Source organism: Hyphopichia burtonii, assembly GCF_001661395.1.
Source record: "Hyphopichia burtonii NRRL Y-1933 unplaced genomic scaffold HYPBUscaffold_1, whole genome shotgun sequence".
Taxonomy (NCBI): domain Eukaryota; kingdom Fungi; phylum Ascomycota; class Pichiomycetes; order Serinales; family Debaryomycetaceae; genus Hyphopichia; species Hyphopichia burtonii.
In genome coordinates, this window is record NW_017963728.1 from 1264279 (window position 1) to 1287134 (window position 22856).

The 22856-nt window shown below is 35.1% G+C and overlaps 10 protein-coding genes and 1 non-coding gene across 11 annotated transcripts; 7 read left to right on the forward strand and 4 right to left on the reverse strand.

The window, feature by feature from the left end:
• The first annotated feature begins 22 nt into the window (after positions 1-22).
• On the forward strand, positions 23-862 carry RIB3 (3,4-dihydroxy-2-butanone-4-phosphate synthase). The gene has a single exon (XM_020220491.1). The coding sequence runs from the start codon at positions 49-51 to the stop codon at positions 664-666; it is 618 nt and encodes a 205-aa protein (XP_020078911.1). The 5' UTR covers positions 23-48; the 3' UTR covers positions 667-862.
• HYPBUDRAFT_174765 (exosome catalytic subunit) lies at positions 782-4058 on the reverse strand. The gene has a single exon (XM_020222869.1). The coding sequence runs from the start codon at positions 3881-3883 to the stop codon at positions 914-916; it is 2970 nt and encodes a 989-aa protein (XP_020078912.1). The 5' UTR covers positions 3884-4058; the 3' UTR covers positions 782-913.
• A 175-nt stretch (positions 4059-4233) lies between these two features.
• HYPBUDRAFT_103967 (phosphoinositide binding protein) lies at positions 4234-6093 on the reverse strand (the record flags this gene model as incomplete). The annotated part of the gene is made up of 4 exons (XM_020218318.1): positions 4234-4370; positions 4413-4730; positions 4764-4952; positions 5073-6093. The coding sequence occupies 4 exons, from the start codon at positions 6091-6093 to the stop codon at positions 4234-4236; spliced, it is 1665 nt and encodes a 554-aa protein (XP_020078913.1).
• Positions 6094-6549: 456 nt separating this feature from the next.
• HYPBUDRAFT_151426 (uncharacterized protein) lies at positions 6550-7632 on the reverse strand. Its single transcript, XM_020220492.1, has one exon. It carries the CDS (start codon positions 7604-7606, stop codon positions 6608-6610), a length of 999 nt encoding a protein of 332 aa, XP_020078914.1. The 5' UTR covers positions 7607-7632; the 3' UTR covers positions 6550-6607.
• A 116-nt stretch (positions 7633-7748) lies between these two features.
• Positions 7749-9557, reverse strand: HYPBUDRAFT_154844 (flavoprotein; the record flags this gene model as incomplete). The annotated part of the gene is made up of 1 exon (XM_020222066.1): positions 7749-9557. The coding sequence occupies one exon, from the start codon at positions 9555-9557 to the stop codon at positions 7749-7751; it is 1809 nt and encodes a 602-aa protein (XP_020078915.1).
• A 1537-nt stretch (positions 9558-11094) lies between these two features.
• Positions 11095-12678, forward strand: HYPBUDRAFT_3777 (aldehyde dehydrogenase; the record flags this gene model as incomplete). The annotated part of the gene is made up of 1 exon (XM_020223378.1): positions 11095-12678. The coding sequence occupies one exon, from the start codon at positions 11095-11097 to the stop codon at positions 12676-12678; it is 1584 nt and encodes a 527-aa protein (XP_020078916.1).
• Positions 12679-13112: 434 nt separating this feature from the next.
• On the forward strand, positions 13113-14834 carry HYPBUDRAFT_154845 (aldehyde dehydrogenase family protein; the record flags this gene model as incomplete). The annotated part of the gene is made up of 2 exons (XM_020222067.1): positions 13113-13185; positions 13213-14834. 2 exons carry the CDS (start codon positions 13113-13115, stop codon positions 14832-14834), a joined length of 1695 nt encoding a protein of 564 aa, XP_020078917.1.
• Positions 14835-15389: 555 nt separating this feature from the next.
• Positions 15390-15953, forward strand: HYPBUDRAFT_3779 (uncharacterized protein; the record flags this gene model as incomplete). The annotated part of the gene is made up of 1 exon (XM_020223379.1): positions 15390-15953. One exon carries the CDS (start codon positions 15390-15392, stop codon positions 15951-15953), a length of 564 nt encoding a protein of 187 aa, XP_020078918.1.
• A 637-nt stretch (positions 15954-16590) lies between these two features.
• On the forward strand, positions 16591-17611 carry HYPBUDRAFT_3780 (uncharacterized protein; the record flags this gene model as incomplete). The annotated part of the gene is made up of 3 exons (XM_020223380.1): positions 16591-16736; positions 16939-17272; positions 17579-17611. 3 exons carry the CDS (start codon positions 16591-16593, stop codon positions 17609-17611), a joined length of 513 nt encoding a protein of 170 aa, XP_020078919.1.
• Positions 17612-18571: 960 nt separating this feature from the next.
• Positions 18572-18643, forward strand: HYPBUDRAFT_t4. The gene has a single exon. It is a non-coding gene; the product is annotated as a tRNA-Glu (tRNA).
• A 419-nt stretch (positions 18644-19062) lies between these two features.
• Positions 19063-22689, forward strand: HYPBUDRAFT_101575 (mRNA-binding protein; the record flags this gene model as incomplete). Its single annotated transcript, XM_020218131.1, has 1 exon — positions 19063-22689. One exon carries the CDS (start codon positions 19063-19065, stop codon positions 22687-22689), a length of 3627 nt encoding a protein of 1208 aa, XP_020078920.1.
• Between the last annotated feature and the right edge of the window lie 167 nt (positions 22690-22856).

A 22856-nucleotide genomic window follows, 5' to 3' on the forward strand; every position in this document is an offset into this window, starting at 1 on the left:
ACTAATAACTACTATTATCAGTACGTTATAACAATATAGAAGAACAAGATGACTAGCAGTGTATTTACTCCGGTTCCAGAAGCCTTGGAAGCTTTCAAAAAAGGTGAGTTTTTGATTGTTATGGACGATGAAGACCGTGAAAACGAAGGGGACTTGATCTGTTCAGCAGAATTGGTTACTCAAGAAAAGATGGCCTTTCTTATTCGTTATTCTTCAGGGTATGTCTGTATTCCTTTATCTACTGAAAGAGCCGATGCTTTACAGTTGCCTCCAATGATTGCTAATCAAACCGATAGACACGGTACTGCTTATACTGTTACTTGTGATTATGCTCATGGAACTACTACTGGGATTTCTGCTTACGATAGAGCCTTGACTGCTTCTAAATTGGCCGATGCCTCGTCTGCACCAGCAGACTTCATTAGACCAGGACATATTTTGCCTTTGAGAGCTGTTCCTGGGTTGTTGAAGCAAAGAAGAGGACATACCGAAGCTGGGGTTCAATTATGTGAATTGACCGGCTTACAACCTGCTGCTGTCATTTGTGAAATGGTCAGAGATGATGATGGTTTAATGATGAGATTAGACGACTGTGTCGAGTTTTCCAAGAAACATGACATCAAAATTGTTAACATTAAACAGTTGGTGGAATACATATCTCAATAATTCAATTTTTCAAACCTTAATGACTCACGTTATTGCATAACGATTAACCTATGAACTTAATTAACTTATTTTTCTTAACTTAACTTAACTTAACTTAACTTAACTTAACTTAACTTATTTCTCAACTTAACTTATTTCTTTCAACTTAACTACATTAATTCTTTTGTTTATAGACTTTTCAATAGAACATTAAAAGAGCTTTCAACTCTTACTGTAAATTAAACTTATAATTTCTATTATACAATGCTTATTTCAAAATTAATTGGGCTTTTCTCTTACCAGAAACTTCATCCTTGATCGATTTAACGTATACACTAACTTTATCGAAAACTCCCAATTTTCTATTATTCCCACTAAAATCAGTAAATGTTAATTCAAAAGTATCTTCATTATATGATGCAGTATCCGCATCTCCCAACATGTCTAATTTGATTAAACCTTCAACCCCAAATTTTGGTACTAAAACAACTATACCGTTATTGAAACATTTTATAATGTAACCTTCTTGTTCAGATTCATTATTTCTCATCACTTGTCCCACATAATATTCAATACTTGCTCTACCGGCAAATTGAGCATTTCTATGACGTTTATTAATGTTTTTAACAATAAGTTCCATCTTATTTTTATCTCTATGACTTAAATCTAAATTTTCATATCCAATAGCACCAGCTAATTGTCTATGTGCAACAACATCACAATATCTTCTAATTGGAGAAGTGAAATGAGTATAAATATCAACCGCTAAACCATAATGTCTAAAATCTGGATATCCATATGATCCAGATGGGAAATATTCAGCTGCCATCATACATCTAGTGGACATAATACGTAATAAAGTATTAAAATATGGGTCCTTTGGATCATTACAACGATCTAATGAATCAGCTAATGCTTTAGAAGATTCTAATGATATATTCATACCAGATTTACGAACTCTCAACATTTCATTCAAAGTTTCAAAATTAGTAGATGGTGGTGCAGCATGTCTTCTTAACATTGCAGTTTGTGGATAAGCATCATAAATCTTTCTAGCAACTGATATGTTGGCAAACAACATAAACTCTTCAACCAAGGAATTAGTCTCAAGTAATTTCTTGATTTCAACTTCACCAGGATCAGAAGTTTCACTATCCATATGAACTTTAACTTCTGGTGATGCTAAATTAAGAGCACCAGCATCCAATCTTTTCTGCTTTAATTTTTTCGATAATTTTAATAAGATTCTCATTGATTGTGTTAATTCGTCATTTTGATTAGCATCATCAATTCTTATTTGGGCTTGTTCATAAGAAAATGCTTCTCTTGATTTAATTATTGATTTCATATAATCAACATTAACTATATTAGCATTATCATCTAATTCCCATATAACACTAAATGCAAATCTTTCAACATAAGGTTTTAATGAACACAAATTGGTACCCAATAACATTGGAAGCATATCAATTCTTTTATCGACAAGATAAACCGAAGTACCTCTAGCAGCACCTTCATTATCTAAAGCAGTATTTGGTTTAACGAAATGGGTGACATCTGCTATATGAACACCGACTTCATAATTACCATTTGGTAATTGTTTTGCATGCAAAGCATCATCGATATCAACACACCCAGGAGGATCAATAGAGCAAACTAATTTATCTCTTAAATCCTTACGTCTGGCTAATTGAGGATCACCATTATTGAGGTTTTCTGGTACTTTCCATTCAGAACCTTCAGATGGTAAACAATCTAAAACATTCTTAGCAAATGGTCTATATTCAACGTCATGTTCTAATAATAAAGCTTCAGTTTCTGCTTCTGCACTTTCAATTTCACCTAAACATCTAACAAAATGACCTTGAGGATATCTAGAGGTTGATTGCCATGAATCAACAGCAACCACAATTCTTTGACCCAAAAGCTCTTTTGCTTTTCTAGTACGTATTCTAATCTTAGGAAGTAACTTGTCCATTAAAATTACAAAACAAGTCTTGGAAGCATTACCACTGTCATTTTCCAAAGATACAGATGTTGGTGCAATTTGACCAACATAGTATCTCCAAGACCTTCTTACTATACCAACAACCTTAGCAGTTGGCTGTAATCTTTTCTGGATATTTTCTTCTGAACCAGAAGTGACTTTCAAAGCTTCTTGAGCCAATACCCTACGTTCCTTATCTGAAATGATTCCAGAACCTCCTTCTTGGTTGTCTGCTTCTTCGTCTGGATTATCACCGACATCAACATTGCTTTCCTCAATAATTGTGGTCGATGGTTCTCTCCATTTGTCTTTAGGTAATAATTCCACAATGACAGAATCACCATTGAATGCACGGTTCAAATTCTTAGTTCCAATAATCAATAAAGGTTTCTTAAAGGCTTGAGTTTGGACACTAGCCTCAAGGAAATTATAAGAGGAGACATTGAGAATACCTTGATATAACGTACCATTCTTAATACCACCCATGATTCTTGAATTGGAATAATATTCAGGATATGACATTTCCCGGGAACTAGTGGTTTTATCAAAGCTTTCATTTTCTGTTGGAACCAAGTCCCTCAAATCGTCTGCATTAGGTAAGGCATCAATATACTCATTCAATGATTTAGCAATAACGCCTTCACTTATAGCCTTATTTCGATTATCTTTATCATTACATAAAAATATTATATTAATCTTTGAATTTGAGTTATCTTTGTTAAGATGCTTCTGAAACCACTCAGCACATCTTCTGATAGCACGATCATTACGATCATTTATAGTTTCGTCTTTATGGCGTGACACATATGTCGATTCACTAAATTCATTATGGAAAACGACAAATCTTTTTTGGTCGGCTTTGACCAAAGCTCTGATTCTTTGGTATATTGGGAATGATCTATTTTTCACTTCATCTAAGACGGTTTGGGGGATTATTACATCATAAAAACAATCAGGATTCTCTAATAAATCAATAGCATGTAAAATGATATTAGTATCTAACAAAATATAATGAGAACCAAACTCTTTAATTTTCAAAGGAGTTTCTGAAAGGACAAATACCGGTAATTCACCTTGAGCATTAGGTTTTAGTAAATCATGACATTTGTTACATAATTTTGAATAACATGGAATATCATCTCTCAAGTAATGCTCTCTAACGATTTTGGTGGCAGTCCCGTTTCTTGATCTAACAAACACTTTCGAAGTGGCAGTCAAACCACTTGAAAGTCTTTTTCTTTGAGTCAACATTCCAATTGGTGAATGAATAGAGAATCTGTTAGACTTAAAAGACGTACTAAGTTAAGCTGCTCATCATTACAAATTTTCTCTTTTTTTTTCAGTGCAGTTTTCCGACTGGTTTTGTATGTGGTTCACGTGCGAAAATAACTTCCGGTATTGAATATATTTATTTACCTACTCATAATCACTAGATAAACTATATTAAAAGGGATAGGCGGATGAATAAGTACATTTCTATATGTAATTCATCGTAAATAAACTGAAGAAAGTGATAAGCTGACGAAAAGTTTATTCGGCTGAATAAAAAAAACGTTGAAAATGAATAAATTGCTGCAAAAGACAAATTCACTCAAGTAGCCCTAGTTGCCTTCATCGAGTAAAGAATATTGGTGTAGTAAGATACAGTCACCTCCACGCTCAGGATCTAAGCCATAGGTGTAGAATAGACCTTCTGAAGTAACAACGTTGATATGAATCAAGCTCATTGATAAAAATTCTTTGGGTGAACCCATGCCGCTATTTGATATTGAGTTGCTACTAGTGCTAGAAGATGAGCTTTTAAAAGCTTCATTATTCCCATTAGGATCTTCGTGACGCTTTGAATGAAGATATGACGGAGGAACCAAGTCTTTTTGAAGGTCGTTTGTCATTACGGCAATTGATTTAACATCTTTACCAATTGTATTAATTTTCAATGAAGCAAAATGACGAGTAGGCTCTAAAATTGATGAGAAACGAGAAGGTAAGAAATCACCCATTTTTTGAGCGGCTTTCCTTCCTAAAGTTTGAGAAGATCTTCTAATAAGTCTTGCCACGGACAAACGGTTTTGATCCACTATGGGTTCTGATTTGGGTTCTTTAGAAGATGGCTGATTCAGCAGATCGATACCATCATTACTCAAATTCGATGAGATACTGGTAAAAGAATTAGAAGATCCTTGAGAAAGCTTTCTTGATCTATTGGAAATAATTTCTAAATCATCATCTACATCATCTTCATCATCAACTTCATCGTCTTCTGCATCCGAATCATCACCATCATCTTGTATGAGGGCATCTTCATCTTCATCGTCGTCATCTTCGTTATTGTTATCGTTATCATTGTCATTATCATCATCTTTGTTATTTTCATTTGTTACAACTGAGTCAGTATCTTTAGAGCCTAGTGATGCGATATTTTTAGGAGTTGATTTTGGACTCTTTTTCGATTGTTTCAGATGCAGACTTTGAAGATCATCTTCATTCTCTTCGGCAATTGTTTCATATTCTGGATCTTTACGATGTTTTCTCTTTTTCATATTTCTTTTTTTACGATGCTTATTTTCCAAAGATTCATCTTCACCTAGTCTGAAAATATGAACGGTTTCACTTGAACTTGTTGCCACGACGTATTTATTATCAAAGCTAAAATTCAAAGAGTAAATTTTGGTTGGGTAAGTTCCTCTTCTAAACTGATAGAGTTTAACCCCCGATTCAACTGAAAAAACTCTAACAATGGTTCCTTTATCAGAAGCGGTAGCTAATAAAGTACCATCATTACTCAAAGTAATTGCTGCCAAAGAAGATTTATGAGCTTCAATGACCGATAAAGGTTGTAAAGAATCAAGATTGAATATAATGACATCACCCACTCTATTTGGACTATTACTAACTGATTGGATATTATTTTGTACCGAATTTGATCCACCATTAGTATTTATACCATTTACCAAAAGAGAATCATGAGTAATAGTTTTAGGAGGAGATGGATATGCTAAATAACTATTATGTTGAAGATTACATTCGGTATTTGATATTGCACAAAGACCATTAGTATTTGGACTTGTTTCAATGGTGTGTAGTAGATTCATAGTGGTAATATCATAAATATAAATTTGATCTTCTAACAAAACAATCATTTTTGATTTCGTCAACTTAACTTGTAAAATGGTTGAAGGAAATATTAAATCACAAATAGTAGATTGACGCTTGGTATTAATAATTTTTAACTTTCTTGGGGATGAGCTAATCTCATTACCCAACCCCACAACTGCTATTAATGAAGTACAATAAAGCATTTCAATTAGTCCAATCGATTCATTTTTTTTAAATTGATAACATTTTCGAAATGATGGAATACAATTGAAAATTTTATACCCACTATTCAATCCAACGGCTACACAAGTTGCATCCTGATTAAAAGTTATAAAATTAACTGAATCTTCACTTTGATTCACCATTCCTTTACTCTGGCTTTGTAATAATGGTGATGACCCATTACTACTATCACTTTCATAAGCATTCCCCATTCCTGAATGGTCATTCATCTGATTCACCAAATTGGACTGTAGTGAATTCATATGAGAAGCAGCACTTATCTGAGATTTGAGCATGGCTTATAAGTGCTAATTTATAAATGATAATGAATTCAATAAAAATAACTATTCTCTCCCTTATGAACACCGTATCGGTTTGAACGTCAAAGGGCACTGTTTCCTCCGTTTACTATGATCTGTCAATACTTGATCGTATAATCTTTATCAAGTTTTGATCGTTTTCTTCTTTATTTAGATTGAGTAACATTTTTTTTGGGCGTGGCCCATGCACTAATTGGCATTAGACTTGAGTTAAATAAGGATACTAAAAGCATACTACAAGGCTGTATACTACGCTGTATACTACATTGTATACTACGTTGTATACTAGGACTACACGGCTGTATACTAAAGACCACTAGTGAAGACATTGAGTAAACTAAGTATGTTTGACTAACCAGGAGGTGAAATTTTCAATCATTTCTGGAGTGGCTTCATGGCCAATGTCCTTTTGAACAAAGACCTCTGAATCTCTGTTGGTATTGAGATACATTTCCACCCATGAGCGACTCAATGAAGGTGGAACCAAAGTGTCGTCGTCACCAAAGCTTGCGAAAAGCTTGACCTTGTTGAAAGGGAAGTTTTCAAAGATATCGGTGTCCTCTTGACGAAGTAAATTGTGGAAGGCTTCCGGGTATTGCAGCTGTTGTTGCTGTTGGCTCAAAGGAATCTCTTCGTAATTGAAGTAAAACCATTTCTTATCAAAAGCAGCGTCACCTTGTTTGTTTCCCAATAACCTATTAAGTAATAAACTGGATAAGTCATTACAACCAACGACTGGATTAAGGATGTCAACAAGTTCCGGATACTTATTGGCAAATCTGATAACGGTATGGGCCCCCTGTGAATAACCACTGAGAATGTTATTGAACTTGATTTGGGCTTGTAATTGATACTTAATTTTGGGAGTTAAATGATACTCTAAATTTAAGTAACTAGGTAAGTAGTCCATAACTAATTTCAAATCATCGATTCCACCTCGAATCATGCTTATCATATCTACTCCATGGGTGTCGTTCCCAGATTTCCACGAGCGATTATGCTGTTCTTTGAGTAATCTTTCTCCATGATTTCTATTGTCAAAAGTTACGCATATTAATGGTACTGGATCATCCGGTTTCTTTTCGTAGTATTGCCTTAAGATATTATAAGCAATTGATTCAGTGAAATGATAATCTCCACCGCGATAATGGGCCAAGTATAATACATTAATTGGAATATCATTATTTTTCCCATCATCTCCCTGTTGAAATGAATGATCATTGATCAGCTGAAGATATGGTTTAAGACTGGACTCATTATACACGTAGGTTCTGACACCACCAATGAAGTACTCGTTTTTAGAGTAACTAGCTGGATCGAATTCAAAGCTCTTCATCTTGTAAAATTTAAAGAGTTGTAAAAAGAATTAAACTCAGTCAATTTTTAGGTGCACTTCAATTACAAACGAAAATTTATCAAAACTATAAAACTTAATATTAAATAATACACTCAGAAACTAAAATAAATAGAGATAATAATCATGCAGAGAATTTAGAAGTGAACGGTGGATTCTCAGAATCGCTGATTTTGGACTGTGGTCCTGGCTCGTGGTTTGGTCCTGCTTTGAAGATACCAGAATTGATGATTGCGTTTTGAGATGCAATCTTGGTATGTGCATTCAATTCCTTGTTGGTTAAAGAAGTTTTGACGTGGGTGGCAGACGCTTGCGAGCGGATAGAATCGGCTCTAATGGGTCTAGGGGTTGTTACCAGCTTGGGTTCGGATGTAAGTTTGGATATAGGACTTTTTTCATCATTCTCATCATCATTGTCGTCATCATTATCATCGTCATCGTCATCATCATCATCATCATCATCATCATCATCGTCGTCGTCGTCGTCGATTTCAACTTCTACTTTACCAACTTCACTGCTATTCTCACCTTCGTCAGCCATTAGCTCCTCTTCCTCGTCTTCTTCAATGTCATCGACTGGTTCACCCAATTTTTTCAGAACGAAATCAACAACTTCACGCCATGATCTCATTCCACCCATTGATATTTGACCATCTTCTACAAACTTCTCCACTGGTTTCAAAATACTCATGTTTGGATAACTTTCTTGTAGTAAACCCAATTGAATCTTAGTAATTGGATGAGCATACATTGCACTGGTTAATGCTAATGCTGCCACAATTGGTTTGGAAGATGCCAACGTATTTGTAATGACTGTTGAATCTTGTTTTTCGGGATTATCCAAAGTTAAATGAGTATTTGAAGCTGGCCAAATATGTAAAACATCAGTTAATAAATTATCAGCCAATCCATTAATCAATTTAGATAAAGTATTAGCAGATAATGGAGCAATCAATAAGACATCAGTCCATTTTTGAAGCTCGTAAGCCAAAACATATTGATTTAAAATTGAAGGAGTCAATTTGGTGAAATTTTTTGAATTATTTTTAAATTTATGTTCATCAATATTCCCAGTCAAATAGTGTTTTTCACCATCATCGTGAAACCAAACTTTAACCCCTAAAGTTTCAAACTTATGAAGTTTGTCATGCAAAAACCATTCTGCAGCCTTGGTCAAAATGACTTGAATTTCTAATTTGTCTTTGGTGTATAACTCAAATAATTTTTCAATTATAAGAAATATATTATGATGAATTGATATACAACCAGTTATACCAATTAGTAAATGTAATTTATCATCGGAATCTTCTGTCATTGGAGAAGTTGGAATTGAATCATTAGTTGTCACGTCTTTAGCAAAGGGAGAAATTACTTTTGGTGAGATTATCTTGGGAGAAGTTGTTTTACTGGATTTCCCACTATTAATATCTGATATAAGCGGAGTCTGGGAATGGGAATGGGCATAATCTTCATCTGATGGCAGGGTGGCTTTACCCGATCTATTGATTTGAAGAATCCCATGTTTATTAGGACTGAAAGGATCATCTCCAACCTCAAATGAAGGTCTCTTCTCTTCCAAAGATGAGTTTGACGGGGTCATTTCATAATCCTGTGGTGGTGATAAACAAGATTTCAAATTCGGATCCTTCTTAATTGACAATGAAGGTAATTGATCATCTTTCTTAGTAGTACCATTATTTTTCCCTTCCAATTCATTACCATGAGAATTCATAGTATGAGCTTTTAATTCCGGACTCTTCAACATTTGACATTTGGCATCAAGACTAGGCTTGGGCGAATGGCATGAAGAAGTGGGCTCTTGAAAGCTAATGTGTTTCCCAGTCAATACGGATTGTGATGGTTTATGTGGAATAGGAGTAGCAAGTCCGGAATACTCAGGAGACTCTGTACTAGACCTGCTATTATCATTCATCTCGCTACCACTATCGACTTCTTCAGTACTTCCCGGTCCTTTACTCATTCTGCTTGCTTTTAAACTTTCCAAGAAACAATTGTAGCAATTGTACTTTATACCTACTTTATATTGTTTCCACCCAACTTCAAATGAAATTTGTAAAAAATAATAATTAACAATAGTATTGGAATAAGGGTCCTCTTCCTCGATTCGTTATCGTATATATATCCCCGATGTTGCCTGTCTCTCTTCTGCTTTATCCCACCTTTACTGACCTCACACAACAGTATTAGTAAGGGTCTTTGTCACGTAACAGAGGTGTCAAACTCGTGATGTTACAATTTTTCCGTGAGCCTTTTTATCTAAACTGTAAACCCAGACACACACCCCTCGGAAATTGCAGGTTGGGTGCAATGCTAGCTGAAAAGTACTCTGGAGACTTAAATAAATAACAAATTAGAGGATGCTTCAGGGTATTTAGAGAGCCTGAACGACGTGGTGATAAGGAATAGGTGTTGGGCATATGTGAGAGAGGTTTTTTGGCTCTTCGTTTGTTTTTTTTGTTGAACAATCGATGATAGTAGAGTAGGTTTGTACCACCAGTGATTTAGGTTGGCATTGTGAGTGGATGGGTGGGTGATACGATTGCTGGTCTGACTCCACAAGCAGGTGGTTTGATGCTGTAATGTCGGAAGGGTACAAGACGGACAATAGGCCGATATCGTTATATGGGACTGGCGGTCAACGAGAACAAGTCGGGTGGAACCATGGTGAAGTGGAAGTTTCGTTGAGTCATGTTGGTGCCGATATTGTTGCAGGTACCAATGCTGGACGGTTTGACCTGGATATGCTTTCCAATAGCTTGTTCGAGTTCTTGGTATAAATATGGTGGTTTAACAAATTGGCATTACAATGGCGGATTTATTGGGTGAGATCTACTTTTAGGATGCTGGATTGGAAATCTATGCTAAATTACCGAAAAGCTTTCCAAAAGGTACAAAATGCCAATGGCTCAAGCCTCACCATCTGGGTTTGGCGATTAGTTTGATCAGGAAGTGACGTTTTTGTATTTTGGGAGGGTTTTGCTTGTTTTACTCTTAGTTAGAAGTCATCACGTTTGCCCAAGACCCTAAAACATCATGATGCAAAGAACAAGTCAATAAGGTTAGTCTGGCGTTGTTTTCGAGATGGCTTTTCTTTTTTTTTTTGATTGAATAGGCTTTGTTACCAGATCCAACCATTATATGAGTTTGTGAACATTTTGATTGAGATCCATATCTAATACGAACTCCATGCGAGGTCAAAGGGGTTGTCTAGCCGATGGGATAAATCAATTATGGTTTTCGCCTTCAATAGCAGTGATTATTGATTAGGTTAATGCTTTCTCTGGTACATCCGGTGTGGGATTGTTTGGCTCTTAGTGTTTCTATTACATATTTGACAAGACATCTTGACAGGCTTATATAAGAGGCACTATAATTCGAAGATGTTTTGTTTTTTTTTTTTCAGTATTCTTTTTGAAATTTATACATTATTGATTTAAATTACGGAGACCATGTCCGATTTAAAAGAACATTTAACATTTACCCCAATTGAATCTATTAAGCCTGGTGTTGATAGAGTAAGAAAAGGATTTCATTCAACTCAAAGATCCCATTCCCTTCAATTTAGATTAAATCAATTACGTAACTTTTATTTTGCTTTATCTGATAATATTGATGCTTTATCTGATGCTTTATTGGCAGATTTCCGCCGGTCGGTGGTCGAAACCAAGTTTTTAGAAATTGGTGGTGGATTAAAACAAGTTCTTCATATGATGTCAAAATTAGAGGAATTTGCCAAACCAGAAAAGGTTATTGATATTCCTTCAACCATGCAAAATCAACCAGTTTTCATTGAAAAAATACCCTTGGGGGTTATTCTTATTATTTCTCCATTCAATTTCCCACTTATCTTATCTATTGGTGCCATTGCTGGTGCCATTGCTGCTGGCAATGCAATTGTATTCAAACCTTCAGAATTAACTCCTCGTTGTTCAGAAATTTTCACCAAGATTTTATCAGATGCTTTAGATCCTGATTTTTTCTTTGCAGTTAATGGTGGCATTGAAGAAACAACCGAACTTTTAAATCAAAAATTCGATAAAATTATGTACACTGGTAATGCTCGTGTTGGTAAGATAATTGCTCAAAAAGCCGCTGAGACTTTAACTCCAGTTATATTAGAATTAGGTGGTAAATCTCCAGTTATAGTTTTAGATGATATTGAGCCAGAAAACATTCCAATGATTGCAAGAAGAATTGCTTGGGGTAGATTTATGAATTGTGGTCAAACATGTATTGCAGTCGATTATGTGTTGGCTCCAGAATCAATAAAAGATGCTTTAGTGAAAGAAATGGTAAGAATTATAAAAGAAGAATTTTACCCTCAGGTTAAATCAGGCCATGCTGATTATACTCATATTATTAGTCAACGTGCTTTTAACCGTATTACCGGAATGATTGATAATTCAAAAGGTAATATTGTTGTTGGAGGCGATCGTGATGAAAATACCTGTTATATTCATCCAACTATTATTGATAATATTGATTGGGACGATTCTACTATGGAGGATGAAATTTTTGGTCCTTTATTACCAGTTATTAGTTATACCGATTTGAAGAAGGAAATTAAAGAATTGACCTCCCGTCATGACTGTCCTTTAAATCAATACATTTTCACCAAGAATCCTAATCGAAGTGAAAATAAAGATCTTGATTTCATTTTGAAATCAGTTAGATCAGGTGCTGCCATGGTTAACGACGTTGTCATGACTGTAACCTTATCAAATGCTCCTTTTGGTGGTGTTGGTCAATCTGGTTATGGTTCGTACCACGGTAAATTCTCCTATCGTGCTTTCTCCCATGAAAGAACCTTCATTGAAGAAACTTTAGCCACTGATGGTCATTTGAGCTGGAGATATCCTTCAGTCACTGCCGAAAAGGAAAAACTCACCGCTAAAGATATTCCCAACGATATGGTTATCCCGTCCGAAAGCGTTTGGTTTAAAAGATACGATGACGTGCCTCCTGCTCCTAGAAATGACAAGAAATCCGGTGCCAACTCTTGGAACGACTTCATCTCCCGTTTATTCAAGTAACTTCTCTATTCTCTTGCTATATAAATTGACTGCAAAAATTATTGAGCCGTTTTTTTTCTAATACACAAATTATACATTGATCACAAACTTACCACCCACTAATAATCACATGGCAGGCCGTTTCCCACCTCTGCTGAGCTGCTAACTTCATTGCCGTCTTCTGCCCCGGTCCCATGGCCGGTATTCACTTTGTCTATCATGTGAAGATACCAGTCCGTACACCACACCCGGACACCCATAGTTAAATCAACAGAGCGGAGGGGTTTTCGATCTTCCTCCGTGTTTTGATGGATTTTTCTCTTTATTTTCATAAGAACGTGAGATTAAACTATTGCAAAAGGGATTTTTTTAGCGACCAAAAGACATTTAAAAGAAGCAATTGCCACATTTTTTCTTTTATTTTGAAATAGTATAATTGGATAGATCAATTGAAAATGGTTCCTCCAAGTTCTGACAAAAAGGTAAAGAGTGCTGCTGCTGCTGCTGCCACTGCTACTACGAATTCCAGTGCTTCTACCCAAACTGGATCGTCAGGATCTGTTAATACGTCGAAGCTTAGCGAGAAGTCCAATGGTCCATTGGTGTATACGCCTTTATCTGAGATTCCCAAAGGGGTTGAGAGATTGACCAGGGCATTTCACGAAAAGCAAAAGACCCATTCGATTCAGTTTAGATTGAATCAATTGAGAAACTTGTATTTTTTACTTAAGGATAATTCTGAAGCCTTGTGTGATGCCTTATCAAAAGATTTCAATAGGTCTCCTTCTGAGACCAGAAACTTGGAGCTTGCCGGGGCTACAAGTGAGCTTCTCCATGCCATGTCGAGTTTACATAAATGGGTTAAACCAGAAAAAGTGACTGATTTACCATTGACTGCAAGTTTGAATCCAGTTTATATTGAGAGAATACCTTTAGGGGTTGTTCTTATTATTTCTCCATTCAATTATCCATTTCTCTTATCGTTTAATTCGATTGCTGGTGCAATTGCTGGTGGGAATGCGGTTGTTTTCAAACCTTCGGAATCAACTCCTCATTATTCTCAACTTTTCACTTCTTTATTAACTCAAGCTTTAGATCCAGATATCTTTTACGCAGTTAATGGTGCCATTCCTGAAACCACGGTTGTTTTGGATCAAAAATTTGATAAAATCATGTACACTGGTAACAACACCGTGGGTACCATTGTTGCTAAGAAGGCTGCGGAAACTTTAACCCCTGTATTGTTAGAATTGGGTGGTAAATCTCCTGCTTTTATTTTGGACGATGTTAAAGATTCAGATTTAAAAGCCATTGCTAATAGAATTGTATGGGGTCGTTTTGCTAATGCCGGTCAAACTTGTGTTGCTGTTGATTATGTCTTGGTTCATGAATCGGTTAAACAAAAATTGATTAGCAAGATTGAATCAGTTATCAAGGAAGATTTTTATCCAAACTTGACTAAAGATGATCCTTCTTATACCCATTTGATTCACAATCGTGCTTTTAATAACTTATCCAAGATTCTTGACACCACTAAAGGTGATATCATTGTTGGTGGTGAAAGAGATTCGGCCTCTAATTATATTTCTCCAACCGTGGTTGATAACGTTGATTGGAATGATTCAACCATGCAACAAGAACTCTTCGGTCCTGTGTTACCAATAATAACCTATTCTAATTTAGCAGATGCAGTTACAGAAGTTGTTAGACGTCATGATACTCCTTTGGCTCAATACATCTTTACCAGTGGAGCCACCTCGCCCCAGAAAAATGAACAAGTTAACCTTATTTTCAAATCGATTAGATCAGGGGCCCTTTTGGTTAACGATGTCTTGATGCATGTTGCCTTGGCTAATGCTCCTTTTGGTGGTATTGGTCAATCCGGTTTGGGTGGTGGTTATCATGGATTCTTCTCATTCCGTACTTTTACCCATGAAAGAACGGTTATGGAAAATGACTTGAAAGTTGACTTTGCCCTCGCTTCTAGATACCCTCCTTATAGCTCAAACAAAGATGGGGCTGTTTCCGCTGCTCTCATTCCTTATAATGATGTCGCTTGGTTTAATAGAACTGATGATGTTAGAATTAATGGTCCTAACCCAATTTGGGGTTTCTTTCATACCATCGCTGGTGTCGGTGGCTTGGTAAGTGCTTTCATCAACTCTAGAAAAGCTTAGACGATTTCTTTTCCCCTTTTTTTTTTATAAACCCTTAGTGTTTAGTTCTATGAATAGTTTAATTGAATGTTTTATTAATGGAAAATTTATTGAAGTATTCTTCTCCAACCTTCTTTTTCACGTAACTGTACATGGCAAGCCGCAACCCAGCCACTCCGCTTGCTTAAAGAAAATTCTAGTATGCTGTCATACGTCGTCTGTGGACTTTTGAGAATTGGCTGCAAAAAACGTTCATACATTTTTTTTTTTGACTCTCCACAAATGTGATACTTATTAGTTTTCTCAGTTTGCAGCAAGTATTTTTAGTTATACAGTTTAAATTTGGAGCAGGGGAAGGCTATAGCCGTGGTTCCAGCTTCTTAAAATAGCTTTTTTTGCAATTCAACGAGTTTGCAACCATTTTTAGTCTACTTTGAATTGAAAGAACTTTAAAAAATGAAAGTATAAATAAGAAGAGATATCTGATCGTCCTTAGAGTGATTTTGCTACTTAACATTATCGTATCTAGCTGAAAAGCAGTTTAACTCTCATTGCTTTATCACTAGCTAATTCAAAATGACTTTTCCTACAGACTTTAAAGAATCACATTCGCTAGTCGAATCCAAACTACCCAATTCTAAAATTTCTGTTGAAAGATTAAGGTTGACCAAGTTTGTAAGCTCCCAAAATATAGATACTTTTCTCATCACCAATTGCAATCCAATCTTCTTATATTCAAGATCAAGCAAGAGCTGGTATAAACAAATCCGTCACACGCAAACTGTTGGTAAGACTTATTCAAAATTATTGAGCTACTCACATATCAATAATTATACCCGTTTATACAAGGTGTTCCAAAAAAGTATCTCCAAGAAGCATTTGAACAAACATCAATTCAAAGTCTTATCTGCATTTCCTCAAACGAAAAAGATTTACTTATCTTTTTCAATCTTGACTGAAGACGATGAGCTTATGTTATTAAGAACTATTATTTGTTGTCATAATGTCATCCCCCAAGTTCCAATCGAGCTTGAAGTTTTCGTTATCAGACCAAGCAAGCGTCTTGAAAGTCTTTTGTATAATGTTAACATCCAACACTTTCGTACTATTACCCTTCCTGGATGCTTAGATTTGGGATAATACGAAGTATACTTCTTTAATTCTACTTATTGTTTTAATATTATTGACTTGTTTATGCGATTATTGTAGTTTTGTAGAAATTTGACATCTTTTCAGCATAAATGTTGTAAATTATGCACACAAATTTTAGATTTTGCAATATTTGGCAATTTTTTGAAAATGTTTGCAAAAACCAACCCTACATAGTCTTAATAAAGATAGAGAAGTTTTCAAAGAGGAGAATGATACTCAAAGAGAAGAATGATACCCAACTAGGGGAATGTAAATCGCTTTGGGGACAATACCTTTAGAATATTTTCCAAGCAACAGAATTACAACTAAAGGTTAAAATATCTAAGAAAATACAAACTACAGCTCACAGCTCTTAATGACAGAAATCAGACAATTGTACTTACTGAAGATTTACGTTGTCACAACCGCAAAAAACTCTCCAGAAATATCTGACATACAATTAGCCAATAACTCCCCCTCAGTTTTTAAGGACTTTTATCTATAAGTTAAACTCAATTTATAGCCATCTTCTATATATATATATAGGTGTTTTGAAGATATAAATATACTACTCTAATATATATTTTTGCAACCATTGACTGTGCGCAAAGAAATTTAAACCTAGCCGTATTCGATTAAACTAATAATGTCTCCAACTAAGATTGCAGCTACCCAAGGTGATCCTGAACTGAAAATGTCAGCAAGAAAAGTTCTTAAGCATCTTATTGATTCCCGAGGACTTATTCCAACTCAATGCTATATACCAACCTTGCTGGAAAACCTAAAGAAGATGTTAGGGCTGGTTGTTGGAAATGGATATATTGTGTACATTCACGGATAACTTGAAAGGAAAACGAATTTTCGCTGCTATGTCAGGAGCAAGAGGCCATGCTCTTTTATGTCTTGATGGTGTGGTTTGCAAGTCAGGAGTCACTCGTGCCGGAGCTTCTGAAGCTGAATTTTGAAAGCTTATTAAAGAATCCCTTTTTCAAAGATTTGATTTCGGAAGAAGGTCAGCTTTTGAAATTCGGAGATCCCTTTCTTATCTTGAAGAAACTACTAGTGTTTATGCTTATGCCGATAAATTTTTCTCTATCTGTGGTGAATTTGTTGATGAAGAGCTTGGTGATCCAGAGATTATCGCCACATTTATTGGCGGCTTGAAGCCCTATATTAAAGCAGCTATTCGTGCTAAGGATGGCACTACTAGCAATCTTATGGAAACTGTTGGGTTAGCCAAAGATTTAGACACTTGGAATTCTCATTATACTTGTCTGGGAGAAGGAAATATATTGATCGTGATGAAACATCTTTTAGCAGAGACAATTGTAACAACAATGCTTCTTCTAGTAGATATAATAAGAAGTATAATTCTAAAGACCACGAACAAAGAAATGGTAAGAACAGTAGGCTTGGTTAATAAAACAGAATAAGTGGAAAAGTTACTGACATTACTGACTGATGATATGTTGTCTTATCATGACAAAACCTTTTTTTGAAGTTTATGCTGCTTAGTCGTGAAGCAATTGCTGAGACACTTGATTTGAATACTAGGCACTTCGTGATTAATGGCAGAATGCCCTTGGGTATAGTGTTGAGAATATATGTGACCTTATAACTGCTTCTTAATCTAGAAGCTGAAAACCATTGATTCTGATACTGATTGAGCAACTTCTTTTTAACTTGCCTGATAATAAATTACCAACATCGGTTAGAGAGAGATTGATTTATTATTTGGTTATCAGAAATACAACAAAAATTCATAGCCAACGATCAACGTAGATAAACTTCAACGCAGACGAAGAGAAGTAGGGATACAGATTCTAAAATTAACGAAACCAATAGCAACCAGATATCAGAATCTCTGTTTGAATCCGGAGGATATAACAAATCTTTCAACATTAGTGTGTTTGTAGAATCCTTTCTTGCGACTTTTGGGTGCAAAATTGACCTTGAGAATTTCGGTGACTATACCGTTGTAACAAATTCAAGCAATAAACGACACCGTATTGCTGCTAGTGATGATCAATTGATATATATAAGTATAGATTTTATAGTCGGATCTTGCGAGAGAGCCATAATTATCATTCGTCTAAGAGACTGATATCCGTAAAAGAAAATATATGAACAAATATATACTTTTACGGAAAGACAGTGCATCAAGAAAATCACCGCAATTGAACATTTGTAAAGACTGGATACATGATGTTCGAAAGACTCTTACAACAACGAATATATATTCATCTACTTATAAAGATCACGGATACCAGAGTCAATTTCAGAGAAACCACTTGATTTATACCTCTAACGAAAGAGTGAGATAGCATTTTTGCTTCGAACAAGATGTATCTTTGAATAATGCCTCTGAGGTCGTCGAAACCACCATATGATTACTAGCAACATGTTGTATCTACTGACAATTCTAAGTAATTAGATCGTTTTTTGAAAAACAACAAAAATATATTCATATACTTATTGAAATTAAAAGAAATAAACTAATGTATCCTTTCTGTGTTGTAGGCGACGAAAGGAAGCCAGTTTGAAAATTTAAAGAAAAAGATCAACTTTTCTATGTCCTAATTTACATATTTTCATATTGAACAGGGCAAATATTTCGTTATAAAATCTCCGATATAGTGTAACGGCTAGCACGGTTCGCTTTCACCGAGCAAACCCGGGTTCGACTCCCGGTATCGGAATTTATTTTTCTACATAGAGCATCTTTAACGCCTTGCTTACAGACTATCTTTTTACTGACGAAGAAGTTGTGCAGCGAGCTCATCTATTCATTTCTTTTTGACGTTAAAATAGTAAAAAACACTCTTGAAAAGCTCTTAAAAAATTTGTAAAGACGCCCGGTACATACAAGGGCCAGTCACCAAGTAGTAGCCATTATACCTTGTAGTTTCAACCGTATAAACGGTGTAGGTGGTCGTTTTTGCTTATTGCAAAAATGGTTGCACCAGATTTTTTTTTTTTTTTTTTTTGTTTTGTTAGCGTCTCATCGCAGATTTTTTTTTTTTCAAAATCAAAAGGTACAAAAAAAATGAAAAAAAGATCATTATACAACTTTTAGAAGCATAATATTCGATAGAACCTTTCGATAGTCTTGATTAAGATGGCAGATAATAATCCAGATGGTGGTTTATCGGCCGATGTCTTCATTATGGAAGACAAGTTGTCCAAGATAAGAAGTCAAATCAATTCTAAACTTGAAAATCAAAAGAATTTAGCCATTATATTATCAGCAGTTGAAGAAAATATGGAAGAACAAAAGAATGAAAAGACACCAGTTGCTTACTTCGTTTCATTCTTGTCTTTACTTGATCAGTGCATTAAAGGGGATAATATTGTCGATAAGAACTTGGCAGCCACAACAGCCTATTTCTTAGATATCATTTTCCCATTTACTCCAAAGCCGTTATTGAAAGGTAAATTTGCTGACATTTTAACTAAATTGGCTCCTCCATTGACCCACCCAGAATCCGAGGCTCCTCTTGTAAGATCAACCATTGGTGCTTTGGAAAGTTTATTATTAGCACAAGATCATCAACAATGGATTGCATCAGGTAACATTTCTCCTAAAAGAGCATTGGTAGGGTTATTAGAATTATCATTTGACCCAAGACCCAAAGTTAGAAGAAGAGCTCAAGAGGCTGTGAATAAGATCTTAACCAACCCTCCTGCGTCTCCTTCTCCTATCCATGTTGCTTCTCCAATTTGTGGGGAATTATCTTTACAAAGATTGGCTACTTTACTTGAAGAAAGAGGAAGTAAAAGAAGTAATAACAAGGAAGTCAATTCTTCCATGATTCATTGCTTGCAATTAATAACTTCTATAACATCTGCCAATGCTTGGCCTCAAGCACAAATTGAACCTTTATGTGATGTCTTATTGGAAATCTCTAAAACCTCAGATCAATTCTTGGTTTCATCGGCTTTTTCTGCCTTCGATGGTTTATTTTCGTCTATGTCTAATGTTATCGATGTTGAAAAATTCACTAAAGTTTTGGATATCATCTTTGATTTGAAACCTTCTATTAATGATGGCCACTTGGCAGCTTCTTGGTTAGCTGTTGTTGCTAAAGCTTTGGAAAGTTTTTCTACTTTAGAACCTAATACTTGTTTGTCCAAGATTCCAGCAGTTCTCCCAATTGTCTCCCAATACCTTTCTTCGGATTCGAGTGATATCTATATTTCTGCTTCCCAATGTTTAATTGCAATTGTTACTCAAACTATTCCTGATAATTACTTACTTCAGCCTACTGCAAATAACGGTATTTCTGCAGAGTTATACGAAACCGTTGATGAAACCATTACTTTTATTGCTGAACATGTTGAAAAAGAATTGTTATCAATTAAATACCAACACGCCACTAAAGAAATTCTCGAGCTTATTACCGCTGTCATCATGAAATTAAGATCTCGTTGTAATCCAGATTTCCTTGGAATATTAGAAACTGTTGGTGAATGGCGTACTAGTGAAACTGATAATTTTCCTCATAATAAGGAAGCTGAAGATGTTATTGCTGCTTCTATTTCAGCAATGGGTCCAGATACAGTTTTAGGAGTCTTACCATTGAATTTAACTGGTGGTACTCAACCAGGTAGAGCTTGGTTATTACCATTATTAAGAGATAACATCAGAGTTGCTGACTTAGAATATTACAAAAAGAATATCTTACCATTGGTTGATTTCTTCGAAACTAAAATTAATGATGCTCCAAATAAAGAAGCAATGCATATCAAAATTTTTCAAACCATCGTTGATCAAATATGGTCCATCTTACCTCCATTTTGTGATTTACCAAAAGATTTAATCACTAGTTTTGACGACTCTTTTGCAGCAAACTTATCTGATTTAATGTACGCTAGGGTTGAATTAAGAGTTCCAATTTGTCATGCTTTAAGACTTTTGGTTGAATCAAATATTGCTTATAGCGAAGGTGCTGTTGCTGATGATCTTCTTATTCAAGAACAAATTTCGATCGAAAGCTCGAAAAAACACCTTGAATATTTATCAACTAAAGCCTCCAACATGTTATCTGTTTTATTCAACGTCTTTTCATCTACTGTTCCAGAATCAAGAGGCTTCATTTTAGAAACCATCAATAGTTATTTGCAAATCATCTCTAAAAATGATTTGGAAGTCACTTTTAACAAAGTTTGTGGTTTATTAAAGAACTCTTTAGATCAGGAAGCAGAAAACCAAGCTAATAAGAAGGATGACACTCCTAAATTAAGTTCTACCATGATGGATCTTATTGTCGCTATGGCCAAATATGTTCCTGAATCATCTTATAATGCATTATTCTCCATTTTTTCATCTACTGTTTCTTTACCAAATGATGTTTTATTACAAAAAAGATCATACAGAATCATTGCTAAATTAGCAGAAACTGAAGAAGGAAGAAGATCCATTGTTCAATTTATTGGTGAAATTGAAAATGTTATTGTTCAAACTGTTGATATAACTCATAACTCCGCTAGACCTTCTAGATTAACAGCTGTCAACTTGGTAATGGATTTATTACCGGAGTCAGATTTGCATTTTATTCCATCCATTTTGCAAGAAATTATTATGTCAACTAAAGATGTTAATGAAAGATCTCGTGAATTATCATACCAAATTTTAATTAAGATGGGTCATAAGATGAATCAAGGTGGCCTCATAAGAAACAGTAGAGTACCAGGTTTTGGTGAAGATACTCCAGACTCTCAAGCTACTTTGATTGAATACTTCACTATGGTTAGTGCAGGTTTGGCTGCCCAATCTCCACATATGATCTCTGCAGCCATCACTGCCATTTCTTGTTTGATTTTCGAATTCAAGGACAATTTACCTGTTGAAACTTTAGTTGAAATATCTTCTACTGTTGAATTATTCTTAACTCATAACTCACGTGAAATTGCTAAGTCAGCAATTGGTTTTGTTAAAGTTGAAGTTCTTTCATTACCAGAAGATTTAGTTAGATCAAATTTGAAAGAATTATTAGGTAAATTAATGAGATGGTCACATGAACACAAAGGTCATTTCAAATCTAAAGTGAAGCATATTGTTGAAAGATTAATTAGGAAATTCGGGGTTGAAGAAGTCGAAGAAGCCATTCCTGAAGAAGATAGAAAATTAGTTGCCAATATTAAGAAAACTAGAAACAGAGCTAAAAAACAAAAAGAAGCTGATACCGAAGAAGGTACTGCAACTACCGATGGTCAAGGTAAAAAATTCGTTTCTGCATACGAAGAAGCCTTGTATGATTCAGACGTTTCTGATGATGATATGTCAGAAGATGAATCTACTAATAACAGACAAAAGGGTAAGAATAAAGCCGTTAACCAATTTATCATGGAGTCTGGTGATGAACCATTGAATTTGCTTGATCGTCAAACATTAGCTCATATTTCTTCTTCTAAACCAAAGAAATTCGGTAAACAAGACATGCCTAAAGAAAAAATTGCAACCAAAAATGGTAAATTGGTATTCAAGGATCTTGATAATGACAATGAAGATCCTTTGGCCAATAAAGGTTCTGGTATTGATGCCTACTTAGATGCTGTTAAACAAGCTCCAGTTAGAGGTCAAAGAAATAAATTGAAATTCAAAAAATCCAAGGATAACGAAGAAGATTGGTCTGATTCTGAAGATGAAAAACCACAACCAAGAAGCTCGAATAAACCTAAAGTCAATTCTAAATCTAGAATCTCCAAACCAAAACAAAAATTCAAAGCTAAGAAGAAGCTTTGATCTCCTTATTATCGTACATTTCCTTTCTATTGTATATTTATCTTCATTTTTTTATAGTAAAGAGTTTATATTAGTTTAATTGCAGCCAATTATGTCGTAGTGCGTAGATCAACTTGTGGTCGAAAAAATCAGTACAACTTTTGGTGAAAAAAAAAAAAAAAAGAAAA

Coding starts and splice junctions, on each gene's coding strand:
- RIB3 (XM_020220491.1), top strand. CDS start 49: ATGACTAGCAGTGTATTTACTCCGGTTCCAGAAGCCTTGGAAGCTTTC.
- HYPBUDRAFT_174765 (XM_020222869.1), bottom strand. CDS start 3,883: ATGTTGACTCAAAGAAAAAGACTTTCAAGTGGTTTGACTGCCACTTCG.
- HYPBUDRAFT_151426 (XM_020220492.1), bottom strand. CDS start 7,606: ATGAAGAGCTTTGAATTCGATCCAGCTAGTTACTCTAAAAACGAGTAC.